The sequence below is a fragment of the Podarcis raffonei genome, chromosome 17 (assembly GCF_027172205.1).
Source record: "Podarcis raffonei isolate rPodRaf1 chromosome 17, rPodRaf1.pri, whole genome shotgun sequence".
NCBI classification, from domain to species: domain Eukaryota; kingdom Metazoa; phylum Chordata; class Lepidosauria; order Squamata; family Lacertidae; genus Podarcis; species Podarcis raffonei.
Window position 1 is genome coordinate 3,159,424 of NC_070618.1, and position 25,025 is coordinate 3,184,448.

The 25,025-nt window shown below is 44.4% G+C and overlaps 1 protein-coding gene across 3 annotated transcripts in view; it reads right to left on the reverse strand.

Annotated features, from left to right (window-relative positions):
* PTPN6 (protein tyrosine phosphatase non-receptor type 6) overlaps window positions 1-21,321 on the reverse strand; it is a 40,005-nt gene extending 18,684 nt beyond the window's left edge. The window contains exons 1-5 of one of the 3 annotated variants that reach the window (XM_053370286.1): window positions 21,161-21,321; window positions 20,014-20,092; window positions 11,962-12,084; window positions 9,559-9,753; window positions 799-1,015 (exon numbers count right to left, since the gene is read on the reverse strand). In XM_053370286.1, the coding sequence (XP_053226261.1) occupies window positions 799-1,015; window positions 9,559-9,753; window positions 11,962-12,084; window positions 20,014-20,027 (549 nt within the window). In that variant the 5' untranslated portion in view covers window positions 20,028-20,092; window positions 21,161-21,321. Of the gene's footprint in view, window positions 1-798; window positions 1,016-9,558; window positions 9,754-11,961; window positions 12,085-12,907; window positions 13,182-20,013; window positions 20,093-21,154 lie in introns of those variants that run through there. The other 2 variants (XM_053370287.1, XM_053370288.1) reach the window with 2 other exon arrangements.
* Window positions 21,322-25,025: the final 3,704 nt, after the last annotated feature.

Below are 25,025 nucleotides of genomic sequence, written 5' to 3' on the forward strand. Positions count from 1 at the left end.
TGAGATCATCTTCTGAGGCCCTTCTTCATGTGCCTCCTCCTCGAGAGGTCCGGAGAGTGGCAACATGAGAGCAGGGCCTTCTCTGCAGTGGCTCCCCATTTGTGGAATGCTCTCCCCAGGAAGGTTCCCCTGGTGCCTTCATTATACACCTTTAGGCGCCAGGTGAAAATGTTCCTTTTTAACCACGCCTTTGGTTTGCAGAATAAAATCAAGATATAAAATCACAAAATACCTAATAAAAATAAAAACAGCAACCCAATACTCCCCTCCACAAAAAAACCCAAAAACATTTTAAAATCGGATTTAAATGTTTTGTTTTGTTTTTTTGTGGAGGGGAGTATTGGGTTGCTGTTTTTATTTTTATTAGGTATTTTGTGATTTTATATCTTGATTTTATTCTGCAAACTGCCTTGAGACCCCCTGGTCTACAAAGGCCTTGAGAGGGGGGATTATTGGTTTTGTTCTGTTCTTGTTTTTATTATGTAGTCTGTGTTTTTTATGGTATTTTTATATTGTGGACTGCCCTAAGAGCCCCCGGATGAAGGGTGGTATACAAATTGAATATATAATAAGTGGGGGAGGATGAAGTCCTCACAAAAATTCCAAGATGGAAGGCATACAAATGTGATGAATAAAATAGTAATTAAAATTAATTAATAAATTAGGCTCACTGGATTCCTGGTTGTCTCTTAATTTTGAGACCATGACAAAGAGAAACATGCCATCTAAGGGTGCTGATGGAAAAGAGGTTGTTTTCTGTCTCCCCGCCCCTCGGCCACCTCTCCACAAGTTTCTCACCTCACACATAACCTTGACATGAGTAACTTTAAGTCGTTCTTTGGGGGTGCTAGCGGCTCCAGTGGCATCACCCCCAGATTTAGGCTGGTCAGTGAGGACAGACAGCACAAAGTCACCCGGCTTGCTGAGGCTCTCTCGAACCAAGAAAGTCCAAGGTGCAGCCTTAGTTTGGAGTAAGGTCTCGGCAGCTGGGCCAGAAAGATGACCATGGTACCACCTGGGGAGAAGGAGGGATGAAGAACAGAATCAGGCCAGAGAAAAAGAGGGTAAGCATGGCTGAAGCATCGCTGGGGTAACAGAAGCAGCATACGACAAAGCAGGATGGTGGTGATGATGATTTATACCCCGCCCATCTGGCTGGGTTTCCCCAGCCACTCTGGGCGGCTCCCAATAGAATATCAAAAACACATTAAAACATCAAACATTAAAAACTTCCCTAAACAGGGCTGCCTTCAGATGTCTTCTAAAAGTCAGATAGTTGTTTATTTCCTTGACATCTGATGGGAGGGCGTTCCACACGGCGGGTGCCACTACCGAGAAGGTCCTCTGCCTGGCTCCCTGTAGCTTCACTTCTCACAGTGAGAGAACCACCAGAAGGCCCTTGGAGCTGGACCTCAGTGTCCGGGCTGAATGATGGGGGTGGAGACGCTCCTTCAGGTATACTGATAATAATGATACAGTATTTACCTAGCAATGACGGTGTTATCAATGTGTTAATGATAACTAGTATCTACATAGCACTGTTCCAACTGCTTTCTGCACATTATCTCCTGCTGTTTTTTTAGATAACGAAGTTGGTTAGCAACTCTATTTTAAAGCATTGCTTTCTATCTCCACCCTTGGACTTTGGGAAGCTGGAGTGATGCAGCTGTGCAGGCTGTGTTCTTCAGAATTATCTTGTTGCGTGACCACTTGCCATTCCCATATTGGAGGAGCATAAAATGTATTTAGTAATATACACAGGGAGAGGTAACACTTTGGAGGTAAAAAGGTAAAGGACCACTGGATGGTTAAGTCCAGTCAAAGGTGACTCGGGTTGCGGCGCTCATCTCGCTTTCAGGCCAAGGGCCAAGGCCATTTGTCCACAGACAGCTTTCCAGGTCATGTGGCCAGCATGACTAAACTACTTCTGGTGCAACGGAACACCGGAATAGAAACCAGAGTGCACAGAAACGCCGTTTACCTTCCCGCCGCAGCAGTATCTATTTATCTACTTGCACTGGTGTGCTTTCAAACTGCTAGGTTGGCAGGAGTTGGGACAGAGCAATGGGAGCTCACTCTGTCGCAGGGATTCGAAACACCGACCATCTGACCAGCAAGCCCAAGAAGCTCAGTGGTTTAGACCACAGCGCCACCCTTATAACACTTTGGAGCAACCATGACAACTGCTCAGTCATCTCTGCATCATACAACATAGCCAGGGATTTGACATGCGAAACAGCCACACCAATCAGAAAATCCCCATAAGCAATCTGGGATTCATTGGAGTCCGCTAGCCTCTAGAAATGGACTGTTGTAATAGGTCCTTCACCCTTCCCGAAAGGAACAGTTGCTGCAAGCCTAAGCCTCAACAGGAAGTGATCTGATGATGACAAGGGACTCGAAGTAAACCCACTTTCAGATCATCCTCCTTCCCGCTAGAGAAAACCAAACTGACAGTGTGTCCTGCAACATGACTAGAGCCGATGACAAATTGGGACAGCCCCACAGTTGCCATGGCAGCCATGAAGTCTGGCGCTCTTGCAGCTACAGCAGCCTTGACACGGAAGTTGAGCTTCTCCCTTAATAAACTCAGGAGTCTCAACACCAAATGAAATATTCCCTGACAGTGTCATGGGCAGGAGAGTGACTGGTACACCAGCAGATTCCCTCAGCTGTCCAAAGAGCCCAACAAAAAAATATAAGCACTCCAGATTGGCACACAAATTAACAGAAAGCCTAGAAACAATTCTGATAGCCTTCTTGTCTGCAATTAAAACACGGCTGAAGGAGATCTTATTATAAATTGTGCTGGCATTTAATAACAGTATCAGTAGACCAGAGGGCAGTCTGATAAACCAACCATGGACTATCTGGATGAGAGAGAGAAAGACCAGAAACGGCTACAGGCATAAAGTGTCTTGGTCTGAAAGCTGCAAAAAAATAATAATTCCCCTGACTATTCCCTCAGGTATACCATTCTGACACTTTTTTTGGTAGTCTTCTCAGATTCCCTAATTTGTCCAAAAGTTTTGCTGGCCCCCTACTGTGATTCAGTGAAGCCCAAATGTTTGTGAGGACCACTCCCCAAATAAACGTTTTCTTTCCCCCGCAATTAAATCCTCATTTTTACACTTTAACACTTTGAAAGGTGGCCTACAGAGGGTTGACTGTGGATCAATGCGGCCCCCAGCCTGAAAGATTTAGCCATCCCTGCAATGCAGGTGCTCCTGCGCTTTGAAATACAGAAACAGCAACAGCTGCCACCTTCCCAAAATAGCATTCCTGATTCACTTCTCCTGAAGCCTCCATTTTCAGTTTTAACCAAAAGATATGGTGATTCCATGACACTCATTAGCCGCATTGGATGGGATTCAGCTAAGTTGTCGCATGCACAGAGCAAGGTCCTCTCACGCAAAAAGACATCCCTCCTCCTCCCCTGTGTGCCCCCCAAATCTGCCCTGGGGGATTGGGGGGAAACCCATAGCACGCTTAATGGGTGCAGGGATCAGACAGGGGTAGTGAAGTCTTGGTGCTCAAGCCATAGCTGTCAACTTACAGATTTGAAAATAGGGGACCAGCAGCCTCAAAAATAAGGGATCAGCAGCCAAAATAAGGGATTTTAGCCAACCAGCAGCCAAACGAAGCCTCAAGCGGTGGTTCCCACAGTGCAGCAACCTGGGAAAGGGGATGCAGCAAGGAAAACCACCGTCACCTCTCCGCTGGGAAGCGCTGAGCAAAGGCGAGTCCCCAGGCAACACGGCCAATTTGATTGGTAGAAAGAATGCAAGCTCCACCCCCCAGTCGTTCTTAGACTTCTTATTGGGTGAGCAATGCAGCCAAGCAACACAGTTGGAGCTTCCCTCCTCCCTGGCTGGCAGGGAGGGAGGGAGAGGAGCTGCTTCCTTTGAAACCTGGTAAATTTAAGGGACATCATCAATAAGGGACAGCAGCGGGACACGGCGCTGGGATAAGGGACTTTCCCGCCAAATAAGGGACGGTTGACAGCTATGGCTCAAGCAGATCTCAATCCCCACACGCATAACCCACGTAGTCCTACACTGAGCTCCACCCATTGTTTAAAACGAAAGGAGAGTTAAGTTCCCAACTGATTTTTCCTTCAGCTAGCTATGCATGTCACAATTGTTTCTGAGCAAACTCCAGGCTCTGATGTTTTCAAGCAGTACACGTATAATAACCAACGCAGCACGACAGGAAAAACAGCAGGGCAAGGCACTGAAAAAGTGTGGGGTGGACATTGCTTGACACAAACAAATAAACTCAGAATGAATGCTCAATAAGCAGGTTGCCTGGAAGTTACCCAAGCCAGGCCAATGGTTCAACTGGTCCAGTTTCATCTAAATTAGGGATGCCATACGTCCGGATTTTACCGGACATTACCAGGATTTCAAAGGCTGAAGTGATGGCGGGGGGGAATTTCCAGAAGGCAGCAGTTTGTCAAATCACATATATTTATTTTTTGCATTTTCGTAAAAAAAGAAGAACTTTTGGGGTGTCCTGGTTTTTACTTTTTTGAAATGTGGCAAGCCTAGAATTGACTGCCAGCCATTACCTCAGCCATTCAGAGGTCATTCTCAGCCCTGCTAACTGGAGATTCCTGGGGTCGAATCCTGGCTCTGCTACCGAGCTATGGCCAAGAAAGCTTTGAAGGGAGGCATAAGTGAGCCTACTCGGCTCCTGTTATGCTGTTTCAGGGCATCTTCATAGTGGCGTAGCCTGGGGGGGCTGTGGACCCGGACACAAAATACTGTGCGCAACCCACAGCAAGCTCCCTCGCTGAGACCGAAGCACACACAGCATGGGCCTTCAGGGCTGTGGTGGCACCTGCTTCTCCTTGTGGCCAGTGAAGGGATGCCCGCCCCTGGGCAGAACCACCCCCAGCCAGAGCCCAGACTTTTCCTGGTCTGCGCCAGGCCTTCCCTGGGGTCTCCCTCCTGGCGTGTGTTCTTGGGCAAGGCCGCACCCCAAGGAGGCAGCGCAGAGAGGAGAGCCACCCGCTCGCCCAAGACCCCTTGGCACCTGCCCTTGTGCAGTGCGGCTTAGGAGAGGTAGCTGGGGAAGGGCTGCCCTTGGTGTCCCAGCCTGCTCTCCACTATCTCCTCCCAGGCCTGCTGCAACTACGGCTCTGGTTCTGACATCACTAAGCCTGCCAAGGAGCTCCAGTCCAGCCGCTGCTCCTGCCAGGAGCTTGCTAAGCTGAGAGGGTAACTGGCGAAGTTCGCCTATTGCCTCCTCCGTGGCACCTGCAAGGAGGTTAGGGAGTGTGATCCTTGCCTTGCCCCGGGTGCTGCTAATGCATGCTACACCACTGGGCTTCAGTGGGAGGCAGCCCATGAAAAGCCATTCAGCCATGTGCTAGCTAGTAGCACATGCATTATACAGTCTGGACCAGAGACCGCTTTTCTCTACAAAAGTTATTTCACACCCGATGACCCAGATTTGGAACGAAGCTCCATGACGCACGTACTTATATGACACATGCTTGAAAGCATAGTTGTGCCATAGCAACCCAGTATACCGTATTTTTCGCTCGATAACACGCACCTGACCATAACACGCACATAGTTTTTAGAGGAGGAAAACAAGAAAAAAAAATTCTGAATGAAACAGTGGATGTATCATTTTTGTGCTTCATGCTGCGGCCACAGACATGTGATTTGACGGTGAATTTGGGGTAGCCCAATGCAAAGATCCTGAGGATCCATGTGGATCCATGCTTTGTAACCACGTTTTTGCACCATTGCAGCCCCAGGCAACAGTGGGTGCGTGATTTTTTTGGTGCAGGCTGTAGCCATGGACATGCTATGTGATCTGATGGTGAATTTGGGGTGACCCAATGCAAAGATCCTGAGGATCCATGTGGATCCGTGCTTTGTAACCACGTTTTTGCACCATTGCAGCCCTGTTTTTGCATCAGATCATTGCTATGTGATCTGATGGTGAATTTGGGGTGACTCAATGCAAAGATCCTGAGGATCCATGTGGATCCGTGATTGGAACCACGTTTTAAGTAGGGAGGGAAGGAAAAACATAGAAGCGACAAGGAGAGGGGTGTGCAGAGAAGCAGCTGGCTAAGAATGCAGGAGAGGGGTTTTACCGGAGGGAGGAAAGGAAGGCAAAAGTCCCCCCCCACAAGCCAACCAGCTCTCTCTCTCTCCCCCCCCCAACCTGCATGTTGCCTTCGAGTCCCAGACGCACGGAGAGGAATTAGAAGGACGCTCTGCTGCTTTCCACTCTGCTTGCCTGGAGGGGAGGGGTTTTCTCTGCTCTTTGTTCCGTTTGAGCAAACACAGTAAGGAAACAGAAGCCGGTGGGCAGTAAGACCCTGAGGCAGAGCTTCCTCCTTTCAAGGCTTCCCTTCTCCGGACGATTTGATATTTGCCTGATTTTTGCCTTCACTCACGCTTGTCAGCTCCAGGGACCACACATTCGCTCAATAACACGCACAGACATTTCCCCTTACTTTTTAGGAGAAAAAATCTGCGTGTAATAGAGGGAAAAATACGGTATATTTTGAGCTGTAAGTGTAAGCATATTAGGCATACCTAAAATCATAAAATGTGTTGGCCCATAAATTCATTTCACAAATTGGTGTGGAACGGGTCTGTAATTAGTGATTGAAATAAACCATTAACAAATCATCTCAGCATTTACATAGCACTTTGGGGCGTTCAAAAGCTTCGGGGACATGATCACAATAAGTTTAACAACTACCCTGTAAGGTAGCTCATTATCATCCTAATCTCTCTCTCTCTCTCTCTCTCTCTCTCTCTCTCTCCCCCAGCTAATTTCCAATATTGTGTTCCTGTATATAATGTAAAGAACCAATAAGATTTCTGTCCCTGATTAGAGAGCACCCCTTTCCAAGTTCTTTGTATGGAAGTTAGTACTTTGCAGAATCTTCCATAGAACATGCCTGCTGTTCTCCATCTACTATGGCAGTCTGCCACGGATGCTTTAGTAGTATTAGTAGTAGTTATTTTATTGAATTTATATACTGCCCTATAACCGGAGGTTGAGATTCCTGCATTGCAGGGGGCTGGACTAGATGACCGTCGGGGTCTCTTCCCACTCTACAATTCTGTGATTCTAAGATAGATGTACGCAGCAAATACACTAGCAAATGAGAGGCATCCACAGTAACCGCGTATTTGCTTCTGCTAGCCCAACAGGCACATGGATCAGAAGATAAACATGGGCAGATATGAGGCGGGACAGGGAGAAATGATTGCTCTGCAGCCCAGCAGTTCAGCTTTTTGTGTGTCTCAAACCGTTAGAAGGGCCATGAGATTAGATAAGGCCTGTGCTGTTTGCATCCTACCCTCAAGACCCATGACAATGGGCCAAAAGTATCGTAGGGGGGCCTTGCGCGCCATTTTACGGGGTTCCTCTTCCTCTCCTGCAGGTGAGGGGAGCACCCTGTTGCAACAGATCAATAAAGATCAAGCTTACTAGCTGCTTTGCTTCTCAATATTCTCTGGTTGGCCTCTATTATTCTCTCCTACCAATAGGGAACATATGTAAGGACTCCATATGGGCTCTTGGATACCCCATAAGGGAAAAGGGCAATTTTTGTTTACAACAGTGGAACCCTCTATGCTGATGCTAACATGTACAGCTAGCTCCTATAACCAAGAATAAGCAGGCAATCCTGTAATATAGTAACTGATTTAAGCTGAAAGCATTTAAATGTGACACTTGTAGGATATAGTTGGAAAAGAAAAAGCTGAGGAGAAAATCCTACACAAATCCAGAGTGGCATCTCTAAGACAGTTGGGTGGCGCCTTGTACGCCTCCTTCCCGCAACTCCTGCAGCCAAACTGGTGCCAAATGTATTGCTCTGCTTTCGTTTGGGAGGCAGAGAGGAGAGTCTTGCCATTTGGGCAGGCCAGAACCTCCAGACCCACTGCCCAGGCTTGTGCCCCTGAGGGGTCAATTTGGTAGTGCTAACGCAGCAGTTTGACTTCACACACACACACACCCCACACACTCCATTGTCTCTCTCGACAGACAGATGCCAACGATTGCGACCCACCTAGAGCAAAAGCTAGATAGAGGTCCTGTTTCTGCTGCCTGACTTGCAACTGCAAAAGTTGAGCGGTTGCTCACAGGTCAAAAGGCGCCTGGCTGGCTGACAAGGTTACACTGGACTCCTAAGTTTTGCATGCCTGGTTTCAGTTAAAGTCAAATGAATCTGACCGAAAGGCAGGGCATAAAACTCAAGAGGAAAATAAACAAGGTGCTTCTTGGGGAAATTTTGCAGTTCCTTTGGACTTTATTTTAGAAACTTTTATATACGAAAAGCCTGCACCTGTGGAGCTGCTATTCTCACCCTCTCAAAGCTTTAAAAATGACCCAGACCTGCAGTTGTTGAGCGGGCTCCCTCCTCTTCAGGGAGGAAAGAGTTAAGCTTCACAGCCCTCACTAAGGAGGAAGCCACATGATGGAAAATCTTGGGGTGGGGGTGGAGGGCGAAGAGAGCTGAAAAGCTTTCATAAGTGCCTAGAGGACAGAACTTTCCAACCGCAAGGGAGGAAGCAGTAGGTTCCCTGACCAACTGCTGAGTTTTGGATGCAAAAAAAACTGACAAACTGAAGAGAGGACAAAACGTACATATTTCCTGTAAGGTGACACTATTGATGAACCGGGAGCGGGAGCACAAACCGATCCAGCACTCTTACCCCGCAATATCAAGCAGAGTGGATTTCCAAAAGCCCATGTGATTTGAAAAGAGAAATTCTGTGTGTGTGTGTGTGTGTGTGTGTGTGTGTGAGAGAGAGAGAGAGAGAGAGAGAGAGAGAGAGAGAGAGAGAGAGAGAGAAGCCGAAAAGGGTATTTTGCTCTGTCACATAGACTTCTGCTGCGTATTTAATGCACGATCTCTGCATCTCACCTACACCACAGTTTTCATGCGTGCCAAAAATAGCGAAATCAGAGGAAATCCAGTTTCTAAAAATAAGCCGGGCCGATATTGAAACTTTCACAAGGCGAAAGGCAGATTGTGTGAGATCTATAGCCTCTACGGATCCGGGGTGGGGCGGATCTCTTAGTACACGAAGGACTGAGGAGTTTTTTTGAAATATACTCAGAGCCGCAAAGTGATTTCATGCTCTTTATTCAGCTCATAGTGGTGAGGAGGAATGAATGAATGTCCCCTCAAAGTATCTGCTTTATATACATTATTTACACAATGGGCTGCACATGATTGGCTAATTCCAGAATTCTACTGTAAGCCAATCAGGTTGTGGATTCACTTCTATCTGGAGCATGATTGGGTAGTTCCTGCCAACCAATCATACTGCTGCATTGTTCTAGGACCAATCAGACTGCTGCATTCTGAATCCTATTGTTCTAGGACCAATCAGACTGCTGCCTTTTGGATCCTATTGTTCTAGGACCAATCAGACTGCTGCAGTTTGGATCCTATTCAACTCAGTACATAACATTTTTTAAAGGGGGAAATATTGACAAGGGGGAAGATAAATAATCCCCAGAGGTGATGCTCAGTTACAGACATAAACGGGCCTGCTTTCTCCTTACCTTTCTGTTGTTGGATCAGAGCAGTTCAAGGGATACCTCAGGTCTATGATGGTCCCATCCTTATCTTGCAGAGATCCCTGCTGCTGTGTGTAGTATTCAACCAGTTCTGACAAAGTGGCAAACTTCTCCCCTCCATAGAGGTCATAAAAGTCCCCTGTATTCTGGATACGGATGTGGGTCACCTGGTCACCGATCCTGAAAGGAGAGGCAGAAAAGCACCTGGTCAAGAAAAGTTGGAGGTGCCAGAAATTGTGGAGGGGAGTGTGGAGAATGAAGCTGCTTCCATGGGTTAACTGGGGTGTCTTGTCATCAGCAGGGTTTAACCTCAGCACTCCTTTTAAATGCCAGCAGTCGGCCCCAGACAAGTAAAATAAGTTTAGCCTTTCATTTAGGCTGCGTACACACTTTAAAGCACATTCAAAGCACATCACACAAAGAAGGAATCTTGGGAACTGTAGCTTACCCCCAATGGTGCTACAATTCCCAACACCTGTACAAACAACACTTCCCAGGATTCATCGGCTGGGGGGTTGAAGATACTTTAAAGGTATTGTGTGTACACAGTCTCATAGTGGAGAACAGTGGTACCTTGAGTTAAGAGCTTAATTCGTTCTGGAGGTCCATTCTAAACCTGAAACTGTTCTTAACCTGAAGCACCACTTTAGCTAATGGGGCCTCCCGCTGCCGCCGCACGATTTCTGTTCTCATCCTGAAGCAAAGTTCTTAACCCGAGGTACTATTTCTGGGTTGGCGGAGTCTGTAACCTGAAGCGTATGTAACCCGAGGTACCACTGTACCAGATAATAATTTGTGGCAGGGAAACGGAAAAGATGTTATCCAAAAGATATGGCTCCCATTACGCATGTGCACACTTGATGTTTCTTCCAGATAATAAACAGTGAGAGCTTTCTTTCCTTCTGAAGCAAACCAGAGAATTCTATGAGACATGGAATAGTTACCAAAGGTGTTTTTATTTGAAATGGCATATAGAGCAAATCTGGGGGTTCTGAGGAATTTCTGTATGAAGATAAAAGACTAGTTCAGGTAAGAAATTTCAGTATGATCATAGAACTGTAGAGTTGGAAGGGACCTTGAGGGCCATCTAGTCCAGCCCCCTGCCATGCCGGAATCTCAACTAAAGCATCCATGGAAGGTGGATCCACAACAGACACAAAACATCAGGAGGAGATTTCTGACCGTGAGTCTGTGGTTCTAGTGAAATGTCTCAAGCAGTTGGATTTTCACATCCCTGAGATGGAGAAGAACTAAGCAGACAGCATCTGCCCCAGCATGTGTGTAGCACGACCACGGAGCTGGTGAAGGAAGTCCACAGCCTTAAGGGAGTGTCTGCACCCTCAGCCCAATGGCAGAACAGGACCTTCCAACTCCAGTTTCTGGCAGCTTTCCAGACGCTGTCAACTTGAGCAATTGGTTGGCAACTGAGGGAGAAGTAAGTTTATAACCTGGGCTTATTTGGCCTAACTAAATCTGGCCTGCCCATTGTTTAGGGGTGGAATGAGGATCTAGTTGCCAGAAAAGTAGGTTAGAGAAGGAGAAACAGCTATTTTTCTTCTACTTGCTCCATTTCCGTCCACCTTAGCTTTAACATACAGTGGTACCTCAGGTTAAGAACTTAATTCGTTCTGGAGGTCCGTTCTTAACCTGAAACTGTTCTTAACCTGAAGCACCACTTTAGCTAATGGGGCTTTAGCTGTTGCGCGATTTCTGTTCTCATCCTGAAGCAAAGTTCTTAACCTGAGGTACTATTTCTGGGTTAGCGGAGTCTGTGACCTGAAGCGTATGTAACTGAAGCGTATGTAACCCGAGGTACCACTGTTTTGTTTTTCCACTGGCCTCCACTCTGAGCTTACCAAAACTCTCCCATATCCCCCCCAAACCCCTGCAAAAAACAGCTATACTTTACTTGCTCTGACCTAGAAAAATTCACTCCCAGATCCTGGGAATCATACGGGTTGGATCATGTAGTCCAACCTCCTGCAATTGCAGCTGTCTCATTCAGGGATCGAACCTGCAACCTTGGTGTTATCAGCACCACGCTCTGGCCAACTGTGCTGTCCAGGCATAAGGAGAAGGCAACAAGCCCCCTATGGTCCCATGTCTCTCTTTAACCATTCAACCCATCCTTGCTGCAGTCCCTGCTCTCCTACCCAGACTGACTCTTGAAACTCCTGTTTCAGTTTGCCTCAGAGTTTTCTGGATACCACTTTAAAAATTAACTATGAGGACAGGCACAAGTGGCTGTTACCCCCATCAATTGCAGAGGGAAACCCTCTGTGCGTCTGTAGGGCTGAACTATTTATGTGAGGTGGGTCCAGGCGAATGGACAGGCAGTCCCATGGAGAGGTCTGTGGAAGGGAAGGAGAATGGTGCTCGGACGATTACCTGACAGAAAGGGAGAAATCTCCCTTGTTCTTCCGGCTGGGGCGAGCCAAAAAACTGCCATGGACTCCTCGTGCTTTGAGTAAGACCTCAGCATCGATGCCACTCAGGTCACGGTGGAACCACCTGGATTATGGGGGAGGGGGGAGAGAGAGAGAGAGTAGGAAAATGAGGATATAATAATAAACTGGGAGAAATGGAGGGAGGATGCAGCTTGCTCAACTCAGTCATCATGAGGAGGATCCCTCAAGACTACTACATCTCAAGAAGGGCCAGAAGGCAGACATTCTTCTCCCAGAATCCTCTCCCCTCCACTTAGTTCCAGCAAAACCCTAGTTCGCACATGCATGTTCAAAGGCAACATCAACCAGTGAGCTTTTCAAGGCGTTCATGTCACACATTCAGCTGTCCTTCATCAATGGCACATCCATACTTTCCTTTCACCCTAAGTGCTCTCTAGATCCAGGTTCTTCCCCCAGGAAAATCCACTCTTTAATGCTGAATTGGAACAAACGGCAATCTGGGCTTCCCACAGATTGGCGTTTGCTCCAATTCAGTGGTAAATAATGGTTTTTTTGTGGGGAAAGCACCTGGGCAAAAAAAAGCGCTCAGACAAGGTGCTTTAAAGTGTGGAACTGTACCTAGAAATGTGACACAAAAGGCAGTCTGGATGACCCCTATGTAGGGGGTGGAGGGATGGCTACCTAGGGATGTGGGAACTGCCTTTGAGGCAACTTTCCTGAGGGAGCAAAATGCCAGCCATTGAGAGCTCTGGGCTCTCTCTCAGTCCCAGCCGCCAAATCCATAAAGCTCTACACAACTAACAGAACGGCCTCCTTCCACTCACGCATAACACAACATCCTAGCTGTAGTCCCGGGGCAGGAACTTTCGAAGTCCGGGATAAAGAAGGGGTTGGCCTTCCATTTGCATTCCCAGCTCTTTCCTTACCTCATTATCGTCAGCAGGCAACAGGCGGAACCGAAAGAACAGCAAAATAATAGCAACAACTGGAGGGACTCGCTTTAAGATGTCGATAGAGGAGGAGTCAGCATCGACTTGGTGAGGCTCGCTAACTTTAAATGTTCCTTCGCTGCCTCTGTCCACCTACATCACACGTTTCCTCGGCCTCCTGGCTTCCATGGTGTCCAGTGTCTATTTGGGTTGGTGGATAGGGGCAGACAGACCCAAGCGAGGCAAGTGCACAGTTCAGAGCTGGCGTTCACTATTACAGGAACAGGAAGCATATCTAACTTATCGCCCCTATACATGCAAGCTGCTCTGCATACACTTCTGCTTCTCCTTTTGGGTCCCTCTCCTTCCGTTCCCTCCTCCCCCCTGCATCAGTATTTCTGGGGTTTTTTCGTGGGGAGGGAGGCTGCGAGGGCAAGACGGCACGTTTAAGTGACACCTGTGGGGAACGGACAAATGCAGGGATGATACGAAAACAGTGGTACCCAAGAAAAGTACGGGATACAGGATGGATACAAAGGACTGTTTGTCAAGGCGCAGAATACCATAGCATGCTCATGTAACCATTTGGTAAGCTTTGTTGCCCGTACTATTCAGTCCAGAGGCAGGGAGAATTTTGCCACTCTCTGGCTACTTCCCTAGATTTGTGATCAGACGGAGAAGTGTGGTAAGATTTTTCTCACAGCCTTGCAAGATAATATAGGGAAGGAGCCTATCAAGTGGTTATATGCATACAGTGTGGTAAGTTACTATTGGGGGAATTATTTTAGTATTTTTTTATTTATTAAATTTACATCATGTCCTTCATCCATAGATCTCAGGGCGGTTCACTACATAAATTTACAATATGAAAGAAGGGAGAAAGAGTCTGCGGAACTGGCAAAGAGCAAAAATTAAGAGATCAAAATGACGAAACATTATCTGAGGATTGGAGACCTTTTGTAGAACATCTAAAGAACTATCATAGTTGCACGAAAACATGAGCAGGATTTGAAATATGAGCAGCATTAAGGCTAATAATTTAGAATGGATATATGGAGTGTTAGAAGATAAAATATAAAGGGGGTGGGAATACAATGCATAAATTAAAGGTAGTGTTGATGGTAAATATAAACTTTTGAAAACTAAATAAGCATTTTTTTAATTAATTAAAAAAATACAATATATAAGACACAAGATCTCAAGGCTAAACCTTGAAATTCTGGACCATATTTTTTTGCAGACTTGACTTCCAGAGACTACAAACTTCCACCAGTCCCAGCCAGCAGATTTGCTGTGGATATTGGTTGGCCATGATAAAGGAACACTTTAGAAAGAAAGCAAAAAACAAACAAACAGCCCACCTCTGTGAATTCTGTTCTAACAGGTCAGAACAGCTACGTGTGTTTGACCTTTAAATATTTACTGCCCCATGCAACCGCTCAGGTGGATTGTGCAATCGCCTTGGCCTTGTGATTCTGTTGCAAGAACCTCCTTCCAAAGAGATACTGTCTTGCAAAGCTGCATTGTCTTGCTATAACTCTTTGCTGGTCTACACTGAACTGAAACTACACTGAGTGATGCCTGCACAGTCCTTACTTTAAGGGAAGGTATATTTTCAAGAGCTGAGCCAAGGTGGCCTGAAAATGGCAATGGTAAATAGATGAAAAGAACGCTGTTTCAGTTAATCAGACTGAGAGCCAAGGGCTCTATTTAGTGTACAAACATTGCTGTAACCTTTAGATAGGGTTTCCAGGACCAAAAAATGTAGCAAGCCTTCATTCCCACAGAAAGATTTAATAAAGCACTGGTCTTCAGCGGATGGATGGAGGTACTCAGACTGGATCTTGACCAGAACTACCGACCCATCTCGTTACTAAATGTGGATTACAAAATCTTTGCTGATATTTTAGCAAAGAGACTGAAAAGAGTTTTGATGGAGGAGATTCATGGGGACCAAGCGGGCTTTCTCCCGAAAAGGCATTTGTCGGACAATGTAAGGAATATAATTGACATTTTGGAGAAGTTGGAAGTGAATATAAACACTAAGGCTGTTTTGATATTTGTGGATGCCGAGAAAGCCTTTGACAATATATCTTGGAGTTTCATGTTGAGGAACCTCCGAGGGATGGGGGTAGGCCAAGGGTTTGAAAATGGTATAGGTGCAATATACTCTGAACAGAAAGCAAAATTAATTGTAAACAATGTGGTTACAGAAGAGTTCAAGATTGAAAAAGGGACACGTCAGGGGTGTCCTATCTCCCCACTACTTTTTATATCGGTCCTGGAGGTTTTGCTTAATATGATTAGGAGGGACCAGTTGGTGAAAGGGATTCAGGTCGGAGCTAAACAGTACAAATTGAGAGCATTTGCAGATGACCTAGTACTTACATTACAAGAGCCAGAAGCTAGCACGAAAAGAGTTTTGGAAATAATTCAAGAGTTTGGTCAAATGGCAGGATTTAAATTGAATAAGTTAAAGACTAAGGTATTGGAGAAAAATTTAACACAGGTTGAAAAAGAAAGGTTTCAGAATGAGACGGGGTTGACTGTGGTTAAAAAAGTGAAATACTTGGGTATAAATATGACAGCTAAGAATGTGAACCTATTTAAAGATAATTATGAAAAAACTTGGATAGAGGTGAAAAAAGATTTGGAGATTTGGTCAAACTTGAAGCTTTCCTTGTTAGGTCGAATTGCAGTTATAAAAATGAATGTATTGCCAAGAATGTTGTTTTTGTTCCAAGCATTACAAATAATGGATAAAATGGACTGTTTCAAGAAGTGGCAGAAAGACATGTCTAAATTTGTCTGGCAGGGCAAGAAGCCCAGAATTAAATTTAAAATATTAACGGATTCAAAGGAAAGAGGGGGGTTTGCCCTGCCAGACTTTAAACTGTACTATGAAGCGGCAGCTTTCTGCTGGCTAAAAGACTGGCTGCTTCTTGAAAACACAGACATTCTGGATTTGGAAGGTTTTAACAATATTTTTGGGTGGCATGCATATTTGTGGTATGACAAGGTTAAAGCACATAAAAGTTTTAAAAACCATATTGTCAGAAAAGCACTATTAAATGTTTGGGTCAGATATAAAGATTTGCTGGAGAACAAAACCCCAAGGTGGTTGTCGCCAATGGAAGCCAAGGCAGTTAAAAAGTTAAATATGGAGTCGAAGTGGCCAAGATATTGGGAAATTTTGGAAAAGGAAGGGGACAAACTGAGATTGCAGAGTTTTGAGAAATTAAAAGGGAAGGTGAGAGATTGGTTGCACTATCACCAAATAAATGAAGTGTTTAAATTGGACAGTAAAATTGGCTTCCAGGTGGAAAAATCAAAATTGGAGACTGAATTGTTAGAATCCAGTACTAAGAATTTGTCAAAAATGTACAATTTGCTGCTGAAATGGAATACACAAGATGAAATGGTTAAATCAACTATGATTAAATGGGCTCAGGACATTGGTCATAATATTTTGTTTGCTGACTGGGAAAAGTTGTGGACCACCGGGATGAAATTTACGGCATGTAATGCCTTAAGAGAAAATATTATGAAAATGATTTACAGGTGGTACATAACCCCAGCCAAGCTTGCAAAGATCTACCATATGCCTGATAATAAATGTTGGAAATGTAAGGAAAAGGAAGGTACATTCTTTCACCTCTGGTGGACGTGCCCGAAGATTAAGGCATTCTGGGAAATGATATATAATGAACTGAAAAAGGTATTTAAATATACCTTTCCCAAGAAACCAGAGGCCTTTCTCTTGGGTATTGTCGGCCAAGGGGTGTTAAAGACGGATATAACTTTCTTTATGTATGCTACAACAGCAGCTAGAATACTCATTGCAAAGTACTGGAAGACACAAGAGTTACCCACTCTGGAAGAATGGCAGATGAAGGTGATTGACTACATGGGCCTGGCAGAAATGACGAGCAGAATCTGAAACCAGGGAAGAGAAGCAGCGGAAGAAGAATGGAAAAAGTTTAAGGAATATCTAAAGAAACACTATAAAATTAATGACAGTTAGAATGATGTTGGACTGGAAAGTAAATGGTTACTATTAGCAATGGTTAAGACAAAGAATAAGGATGATTAGCTTAAATTTAAAGTAAAATAAGAGAAGATTTGCTGAGTAATTGATTAGAATTTGGAATACAGAAATGGGAGGCATGAGGAAGTCGAGGAAGAAAGGTTTAAGAAATTAGGATATGAAATGGTACTTGTTTTTTGTTTTGTTTCTGTCTTTTGTTTGTTTGTTTATGTATGTTTTGTTTGTATGGTTTTAAAAACGGTTTAATAAAAATATTTAAAAAAAAAAAAAGACTGGATCTTGACCACATCTAAGATGGGTTGCACCAGAAGCAGCAAATCCATCACCACTTTCTTCTTCTAAGTGAATACACTTTTTGTTATATAGAGGAGGAACACAGAACAAGAGAGCAAGAAAATAGATAAATTAGGTCAAAGCACCGTGGTGACTACAAATGGGCTCTGTTTCTCTGCAGACCCAGACGAAGAAGACCTAGTCCTGTTACCTGCTGTTGTGTGTGGCAGGCAGAGAGGAGACGTTCTTTCTGGAAATTATGTATTTATATTTCTTTCACAAAATTTATATACGGCTTAGTTATAGCAGCAGCAACAACCTCTCATTGCATAGGCTTCCTAGATTAGTGAGAATGATGTTTCTGATGAAGGGGACTCTAGCCCAAGAAAGCCTATGCCATTAAAAATTGTTACTCTTTAAGGTGGAAGTGCTGCAAGCCCTCTGAGTGTCACTATTTTCCAGGGACAGCCGTCCTGGTTTCTGATTTGATCCCAGAATGTCCAACTTTTCCTTAGGATGTCCCTATTTTCATTGGAGAAATGTTGGGGAGGGTATGAAGTTATGTGACTCCCGAGCCAAGGTGATAAGTAACTATACAACCTCTAGAAGACATCTGAAGGCAGCCCTGTATAGGGACATTTTTTAATGTTTAATGTTTTATTTTGTTTTTATATATGTTGGGGCAACCCAGTCAGGTGGACGAGGTATTATTATTATTATTATTATTATTATTATTATTATTATTGAATAGGATGTCCTTTTTTCATCAGAAATGTTGGAGGTCATGTTGCTGTCGTTTTGCTAAAATTGTACCGTGGCCTTCTTCAGTAGTAATAGTAATAAGTTGTTGTTGTTGTTATATTTATACCTCACCCTGGGCAAAAAAACCACCCCTCAAGCACCCGGGGGGAATCTCCAGAAAATCTATTTATTTATTTTGTGAATTTCCTAAAAAAAGAGTGAGAAACTTCAAGTTGTTTGCAAAGCTCAACAACTTTGACCCACCCCCCTCCTCAAAACCAGCTTTTGTGTCCAGATTTTCACTCTCTGAAATATGGCAACTCTGTAAAAATAGTTTCGTGTTATGCCAAGCCCATCGTGGCAGCCATTTTGTGACTGGCACTCTCAAAATGCGAAATGTGCCCACTGGTTCAAAAAGGCTGGAGATCCCTAACAGATAGTAGACCGTTCGGATATTGGTTTCAGGTGCCTTATCACTACCCTTACAATAATTTAAACTGCCACCAATCCCATGTCCAGATCCACTAGCTGTATTTTCCATCCAACAGAGTTTAGACAGAAAAAGAGGAAAGGGGAAATCCATCCACAAGCCATCTCCATTCCCATCACAACAAACTGACGTTTGATGAAATGCTATAGCATTTCAAGGCAAGCAGAAAGAAACTGAAGTAATTGAAAATAAATTTGGGGCTGGATGGGATTATGCAGACGCTCCAAGTTTCCTCATTTTCCTGGAATGTCCTGTTTCTCCTTAGGACATCCCTATTTTCGTTGGAGAAATGTTGGAGGATATGGTCGGGCATCCCTGTTTTCATCGGAGGGTATAAGTAACTATACAGTGGTACCTCTGGTTACATACGCTTCAGGTTACATATGCTTCAGGTTACATACGCTTCAGGTTACACACTCCACTAAGCCAGAAATAGTGCTTCAGGTTAAGAATTTTGCTTCAGGATAAGAACAGAAATCGGGCTCCTGCGGCGCAGCGGCAGCAGGAGGCCCCATTAGCTAAAGTGGTGCTTCAGGTTAAGAACAGTTTCAGGTTAAGAACGGACCTCCCGAACGAATTAAGTACTTAACCCGAGGTACCACTGTACAACCATGAGAAGACACCTGAAGGAAGCCCTGTTTAGGGAAGTTTTTTAACGTTTAATATTTTATTATGTTTTTATATATGTTGGAAACCTCCTAGAGTGACTGGGGCAACCCTGTCAGATCGGTGGGGTATAAATTATAACATTATTATTATTATTATTATTATTATTATTATTATTATTATGGAATAGGATGTCCCTATTTTCATTGGAGAAATGTTGGAGGGTATGGATTATGCAAATCATTGAACATTGAGCTGTGATGCTTTGAATTCTATCCTATTGAATCCTAAAAGTAAGTACTGTACACTTGTACCTTGATTGTCAAACAGCTTAGTTCTCGAATGTTTTGGCTCTTGAACGCTGCAAACCCGGAAGTGACTGTTCCAGTTTGCGAACTATTTTTGGAAGCCGAACATCCGATCAGGCTTCCGCGGCTTCCTGCAGCTAATCAGAAGCCGCGTGTTGGTTTCCGAACGTTTTGAAAGTCGAACGGACTTCCAGAACGGATTCTGTTCGACTTCCAAAGTACAACGGTACTAGTCAGTAGATACTGAATGCACAGCGATTGCATCTGCCCAGAGTCGATTCGGGTTTTAAGAGTGAAAACACCCACCAACCGAAAAACAAAAGCAATAAACCCTATCCTAAAGGCATCATTGCCCACTTTGATGGTTATGTGTCATAAATTATCTAATTGGAAATAAGCATGTAGAGTTGGATATTGAAAGACTGCCTTTCTGTTCTGCTAAAATGTGTGGTCAGCATAGCCCCCCAACATCAAAGCTTATGGTGCCCATAATCTAGAAGGTTAACTAAACTTCCAGATTCCGTTTCCTTATAGGCAGTTTATGTTTTTCTTCACACATATAATTCTTCAGTGATCAATTAGGTTCCTCAACTCTGCTAGGCAAAAGTTTCGAATCCCTGATGGGAGAGAGACATACCTGCAGGATGGCATCAGGACCTCAGAGGTCCCCCCCGAAGAAAGCTTGAGAAAACAAGGTACCACGGCCTACAGCCCTTCTGGAAAGAAAGGAAAGAATACCTAGAAACAATATATACAATATTCAGTGAGCACAAAGGCAGCTCACATAACATCAATAATACAGAAATCAGCCTCCTGTAATTTTAAAAAATATATATGAAACTAATATTGTACAATTGCTGTGTATATCTACTCTGAAGTAAGACCCCTTAAGTTCAATGGAACTTACTCCCTGGTAAGTGTTACCATCTTATTTTTTTATTTTACTTTTTTGCCACCTTAAACTACACGAGGAAAGACAAGGTAGAAGACTTCTAAATTTTAAGAAAGGAATAACGAAAGTACATAAATTGTGTTGTTCCAAGGGGTGTTCGCCTCACAGCAGTCTTTTTTCACTTCTTCTGGGGGGGGCAAGGGACAGTTTTGTTTGTTTCACTGCTCTTTGACAATGTGTAACATGAGAAAATAACAAAAAATCTAAATAGCAAAAATATGTAGAAAATTTGTTTACAATGCAAATGCTCTGTTCATGTACTCTTTGGCATGCTGGCTACATTACAGTTTTAACAACAAGTGTGAATTTTCCTGAGACTTATCTATGTGTAGATTATAAAAAAATTCTCTTGTTTTCTAAGAATTCAAGAGCTGGCTGTATCTCTCAGTATAACTAATTTATTTGCACATTACTGTCACAGTCCAGATCATTCATTCTTCACCTGACGCTTCTGTTTTTTGTTACAACCATTTAAACACCCCCTCACAATCTAACCACACCAATTTTACCGTTCTTCCTTTTTGCAGTTTCTTTAACCAGTCCGAGAAGCTACGGGGGTGGGTGAATGTAAAAGTCGCTACATCCCAACTCTCAATCACATTGATACATCTTCCCAAACAGATTTGTAGAACATTGCATTGCCACCAGATGTGTAAAAAAATCCAATGTGTGCGTTCTGACATTACCAATATCTGCTTTAAGAGAGAACGATATATGCTCCTAATTTTTGCTACAGTTACTGGGACCAAAACTGGAGGCCCAGAGCAAAGCAAACTTTCCCTGGGGCACCCACATTAAATCCAAACAGAAAAGGCCCAGAACTCACGTTTACCTGCCCGGGCAAGAAGCCCCTTCCTTAGTAACATGGATATAGCAGAAGCAGGAGGAAGCCCCAGTTCAGATGGCTGTTCTAAGCACAAAAGGCTCCATTCTTTCCCCTGGCGAATGTCTCCCTGAGCTATAGTTAATAAATACACAAGGGAGTGTGTAAGGGCGGGGGGGGGGGAGGCTGAACCTGAGCAGGTAACTAGAGGAGGGACCGCCTGTTTGCTCCACCCCCCACCCACCTTCTGCGGAGGCCCTGACTGGGTGGATCTGCAAGCAATTTGCAACAGAGACACCGAGAGCAAAAACAGGTTCATCTCTGAGCCAGATACCTCTGTCAAATGCCACTCATCTTTTTTTCCCATGCAGCTTTCTGTTTTAGCCTCAGCACAGATGTCTGCCGCTTTTTCAAAACTCAGGGGCCGCTGTTGGTGGTTTATACAAATGCGCTCGTTTCTCACACAAGCCTTCTTCTCCTTCGCCAGTTTGAATATCGATCCTCCGGCAAAGCTTCTGTACACAAGCACTATCAAAGGGTGCCTAAGAGGCCTAGAGATCGTTTTTCAAAAAAGTGTTTATTGGGATTCCATTGTCGCCAAAGTGGCAAACTGGAATCTGGTTTGTGCTATTTTGGACGCCCTGTGATGGAACGCTGAACATACACGGACAACTTCCTTGTGCAAAGGAAACTAAGCATGTTCAAAAGAAAGTTAGGCTGGAGCACTTCTCCTTGATGGGTAGTTTTCTAGATGCGGGGATATTTTTTTAAAATTGTGATGGAGAAGCATTCCCTTATGGAAGGCACCACTTGTAGAGTGAAACTGAAATGGTACAGCACAGGACCAAGATGCAAATGACAGCGATAAGGTCTCCCATAATCTTCCACATCTGCTTCTAGGGACATCCAGTTTGAACACTTCCCCTTGCACTTTATGGATTTAAGTACCTCTCCCTCAAAGGTCAGTACAGTTAAAGCTCTGGTTTTCCGAGTAGTGATGTATGGAAGTGAGAGCTGGACTGTAAAGAAGGCTGATCGCCGAAGAATTGATGCTTTTGAATTCTGGTGCTGGAGGAGACTCTTGAGAGTCCCATGGACTGCAAGAAGATCAAACCTCTCAATTCTGAAGGAAATCAGCCCTGAGTGCTCACTGGAAGGACAGATCCTGAAGCTGAGACTCCAATACTTTGGCCACCTCATGAGAAGAGAAGACTCCCTGGAAAAGACCCTGATGTTGGGAAAGATGGAGGGCACAAGGAGGACGGCAGAGGACAAGATGGTTGCATAGTGTTCTCGAAGCTACCAGCATGAGTTTGACCAAACTGCGGGAGGCAGTGGAAGACAGGAGTGCCTGGTGTGCTCTGGTCCAGGGGGTCACGAAGAGTCGGACACGACTAAACAACTAAACAACAACCCTCAAAGCTACTATTAACTGCAGGGGGTAGAGACGAACAAGTAGCCCCTTGCCCTTATCCTCTTCATGCCCAATGTCAACTCTAAGGCAAGCGGGGGTGGGGGGGACGGGACGGGACTTAAGTCAGAGAAACAGTGAAGGAAGTAAGGGTTAACCCATGGGTAGGCAAACTAAGGCCCGGGGGCTGGATCAGGCCCAATCGCCTTCTAAATCCAGCCTGTGGACGGTCCGGGAATCAGCGTGTTTTTACATGAGTAGAATGTGTCCTTTTATTTAAAATGCATCTTTGGGTTATTTGTGGGGCATAGGAATTCATTCATTTTTCCCACCTCAAAATATAGTCCAGCCCCCCACAAGGTCTGAGGGGCAGTGAAAAACTTTGCTGACCCCTGGGTTAAACCCTTTCCCTGTTTTTTTGCCCAGATTTTAGAAAGGGAAGAGAATTGTTTTTCATGAATTTGAAAGATGTCCAGCTCTGTGACTGGATCTCTCACCTCACGTGTAATTTGGCTGTCAGACACACATAATAGGTTTCATTACCTCCGTGAGCATTAAATCCTGTTTGGAGCTATTCCAAAGCAAAGTGCAGAGCCACTCATAAGCAACAACCAATGACAAAAGGAGCCATTTTAGCATCCTTTATGTTAGAATTACGAAGCGCACGGTCACTCACATCTTCCCTGTCTGTGTAATGGAGGATTTGATTTCCGTATAGTACTGCATTTCCCCCCGTACAAAGGATTCTGCTCTTCAGAAAGCAGGGCACCCAAAGGAGCCGCCTTGAATGGAGGCAATATTTCTTGTTCCTTCATATCTTACAAACATTGATTTATGTCATTATATAGCACTGACCATCAGGGACGCGGGTGGTGCTGTGGGTTAAACCACAGAGCCTAGGACTTGCCGATCAGAAGGTCGGTGGTTCGAATCCCCGCGACGAAGTGAGCTCCCGTTGCTCGGTCCCTGCTCCTGCCAACCTAGCAGCTGAAAAGCATGTCAAAGTGCAAGTAGATAAATAGGTACCACTCCAGCAGGAAGGTAAATGGCGTTTCCGTGTGCTGCTCTGGTTTGCCAGAAGCGGCTTAGTCATGCTGGCCACATGACCCGGAAGCTGTACGCCGGCTCCCTCGGTCAATAAAGCGAGATGAGCGCCGCAACCCCAGAGTCGGTCACAACTGGACCTAATGGTCAGGGGTCCCTTTACCTTTGCCTATAGCATTGATCACTACAGACTATAGCAAATATTTCAAGAATGTGACTTGTCTGTTCCTCCTGTTGCCCTGGTCATTCAGGAAGTTACTGGGTAATGCAGGTCCCCCGTCTCTCAAAGGTGCTACGGGGATTTATTTTTGTACGATGTAGCATAACAAGTAATGGCCATGCCGTTGGAAGAAATGCTCAACAAACAAAAGTTGCTCTTGTACATAATAACTATCTTCCAGTTCATACAAGATCTTTAAAAAAAAAACCATAACCTTATCTGAAGTGAGTAAGCAGTTGGCATATTATCAGATACAGATTGCAATCTGCAAATATTAATAAATGTTCCCGATTGCTAGCGGAAATTTGCCCTTATCGTAAGCTGATTGAAGTGCGTGAAGCGATAATGGAGCTCCCATGGGCCAGGATTTGCCCCACTGTGTGGGTGGACATGATGGAGAACTGCCTTTGGATACAAGGCAAATTTCATATCCTGTGCCAACTGTCCTGTTTCTATACATTTCTAATCATCAGGGTGCCTTGGGTTACATACACCCTTAAATTTCAGTGTTCTGCCTCATAGGAAAGTGTCATAACAGCTTTTCCTTGTTCTTGAATCATTATTATCCCTCTTTATATGCTTGTGTGTATATTCAGGATTCATTCTGGAAGCATTGATACATTTCTGACTGCTGTGGCAACCTCTGTCTTCTCCCACCAAGGGTGATTTATGTGTGTGAGAGACGTGCAACTCCCACAATCCAATTTGTTTGGGATGCTGCCCTCTAATGTCCAGTGAATTCATTCATTTTAAAATTAGTTTTTGTTAATTTTCAAAACTGCAGAACTGCAAACAAATCTTACCAAAATGAGTAAACAGGAAAAGTTGTATGCAAAACATGAAAAACTATTGCTCATAAACTTATGCTCCTTCTTACAGCATCATTCCATCATTGTTTCACTGCCCATTCCACAAAAGCACAGATGCCATGCTGCGACCTTCTGGAACTCCTCCTGTCCTATTTGAAACATAGTAAGGTCTTCCCATATGGAATAAAACTTGTCCTTTTTTTATTTCTTTCCTGAGCAGGTGCAGCTTTTGAGCCAAACCAAAACCCAAACATTAGAATACTAGGCCCCAACAGTGGTTCCCTCAAAATGCTGCCGGAAAGGAATAATTCAAACAATCATTCTTGCCACCATCATCAGGAAACCAATGAGTTTGTAGTCCTTACGCTCTTACGCTCTTTGGTTTTGGCC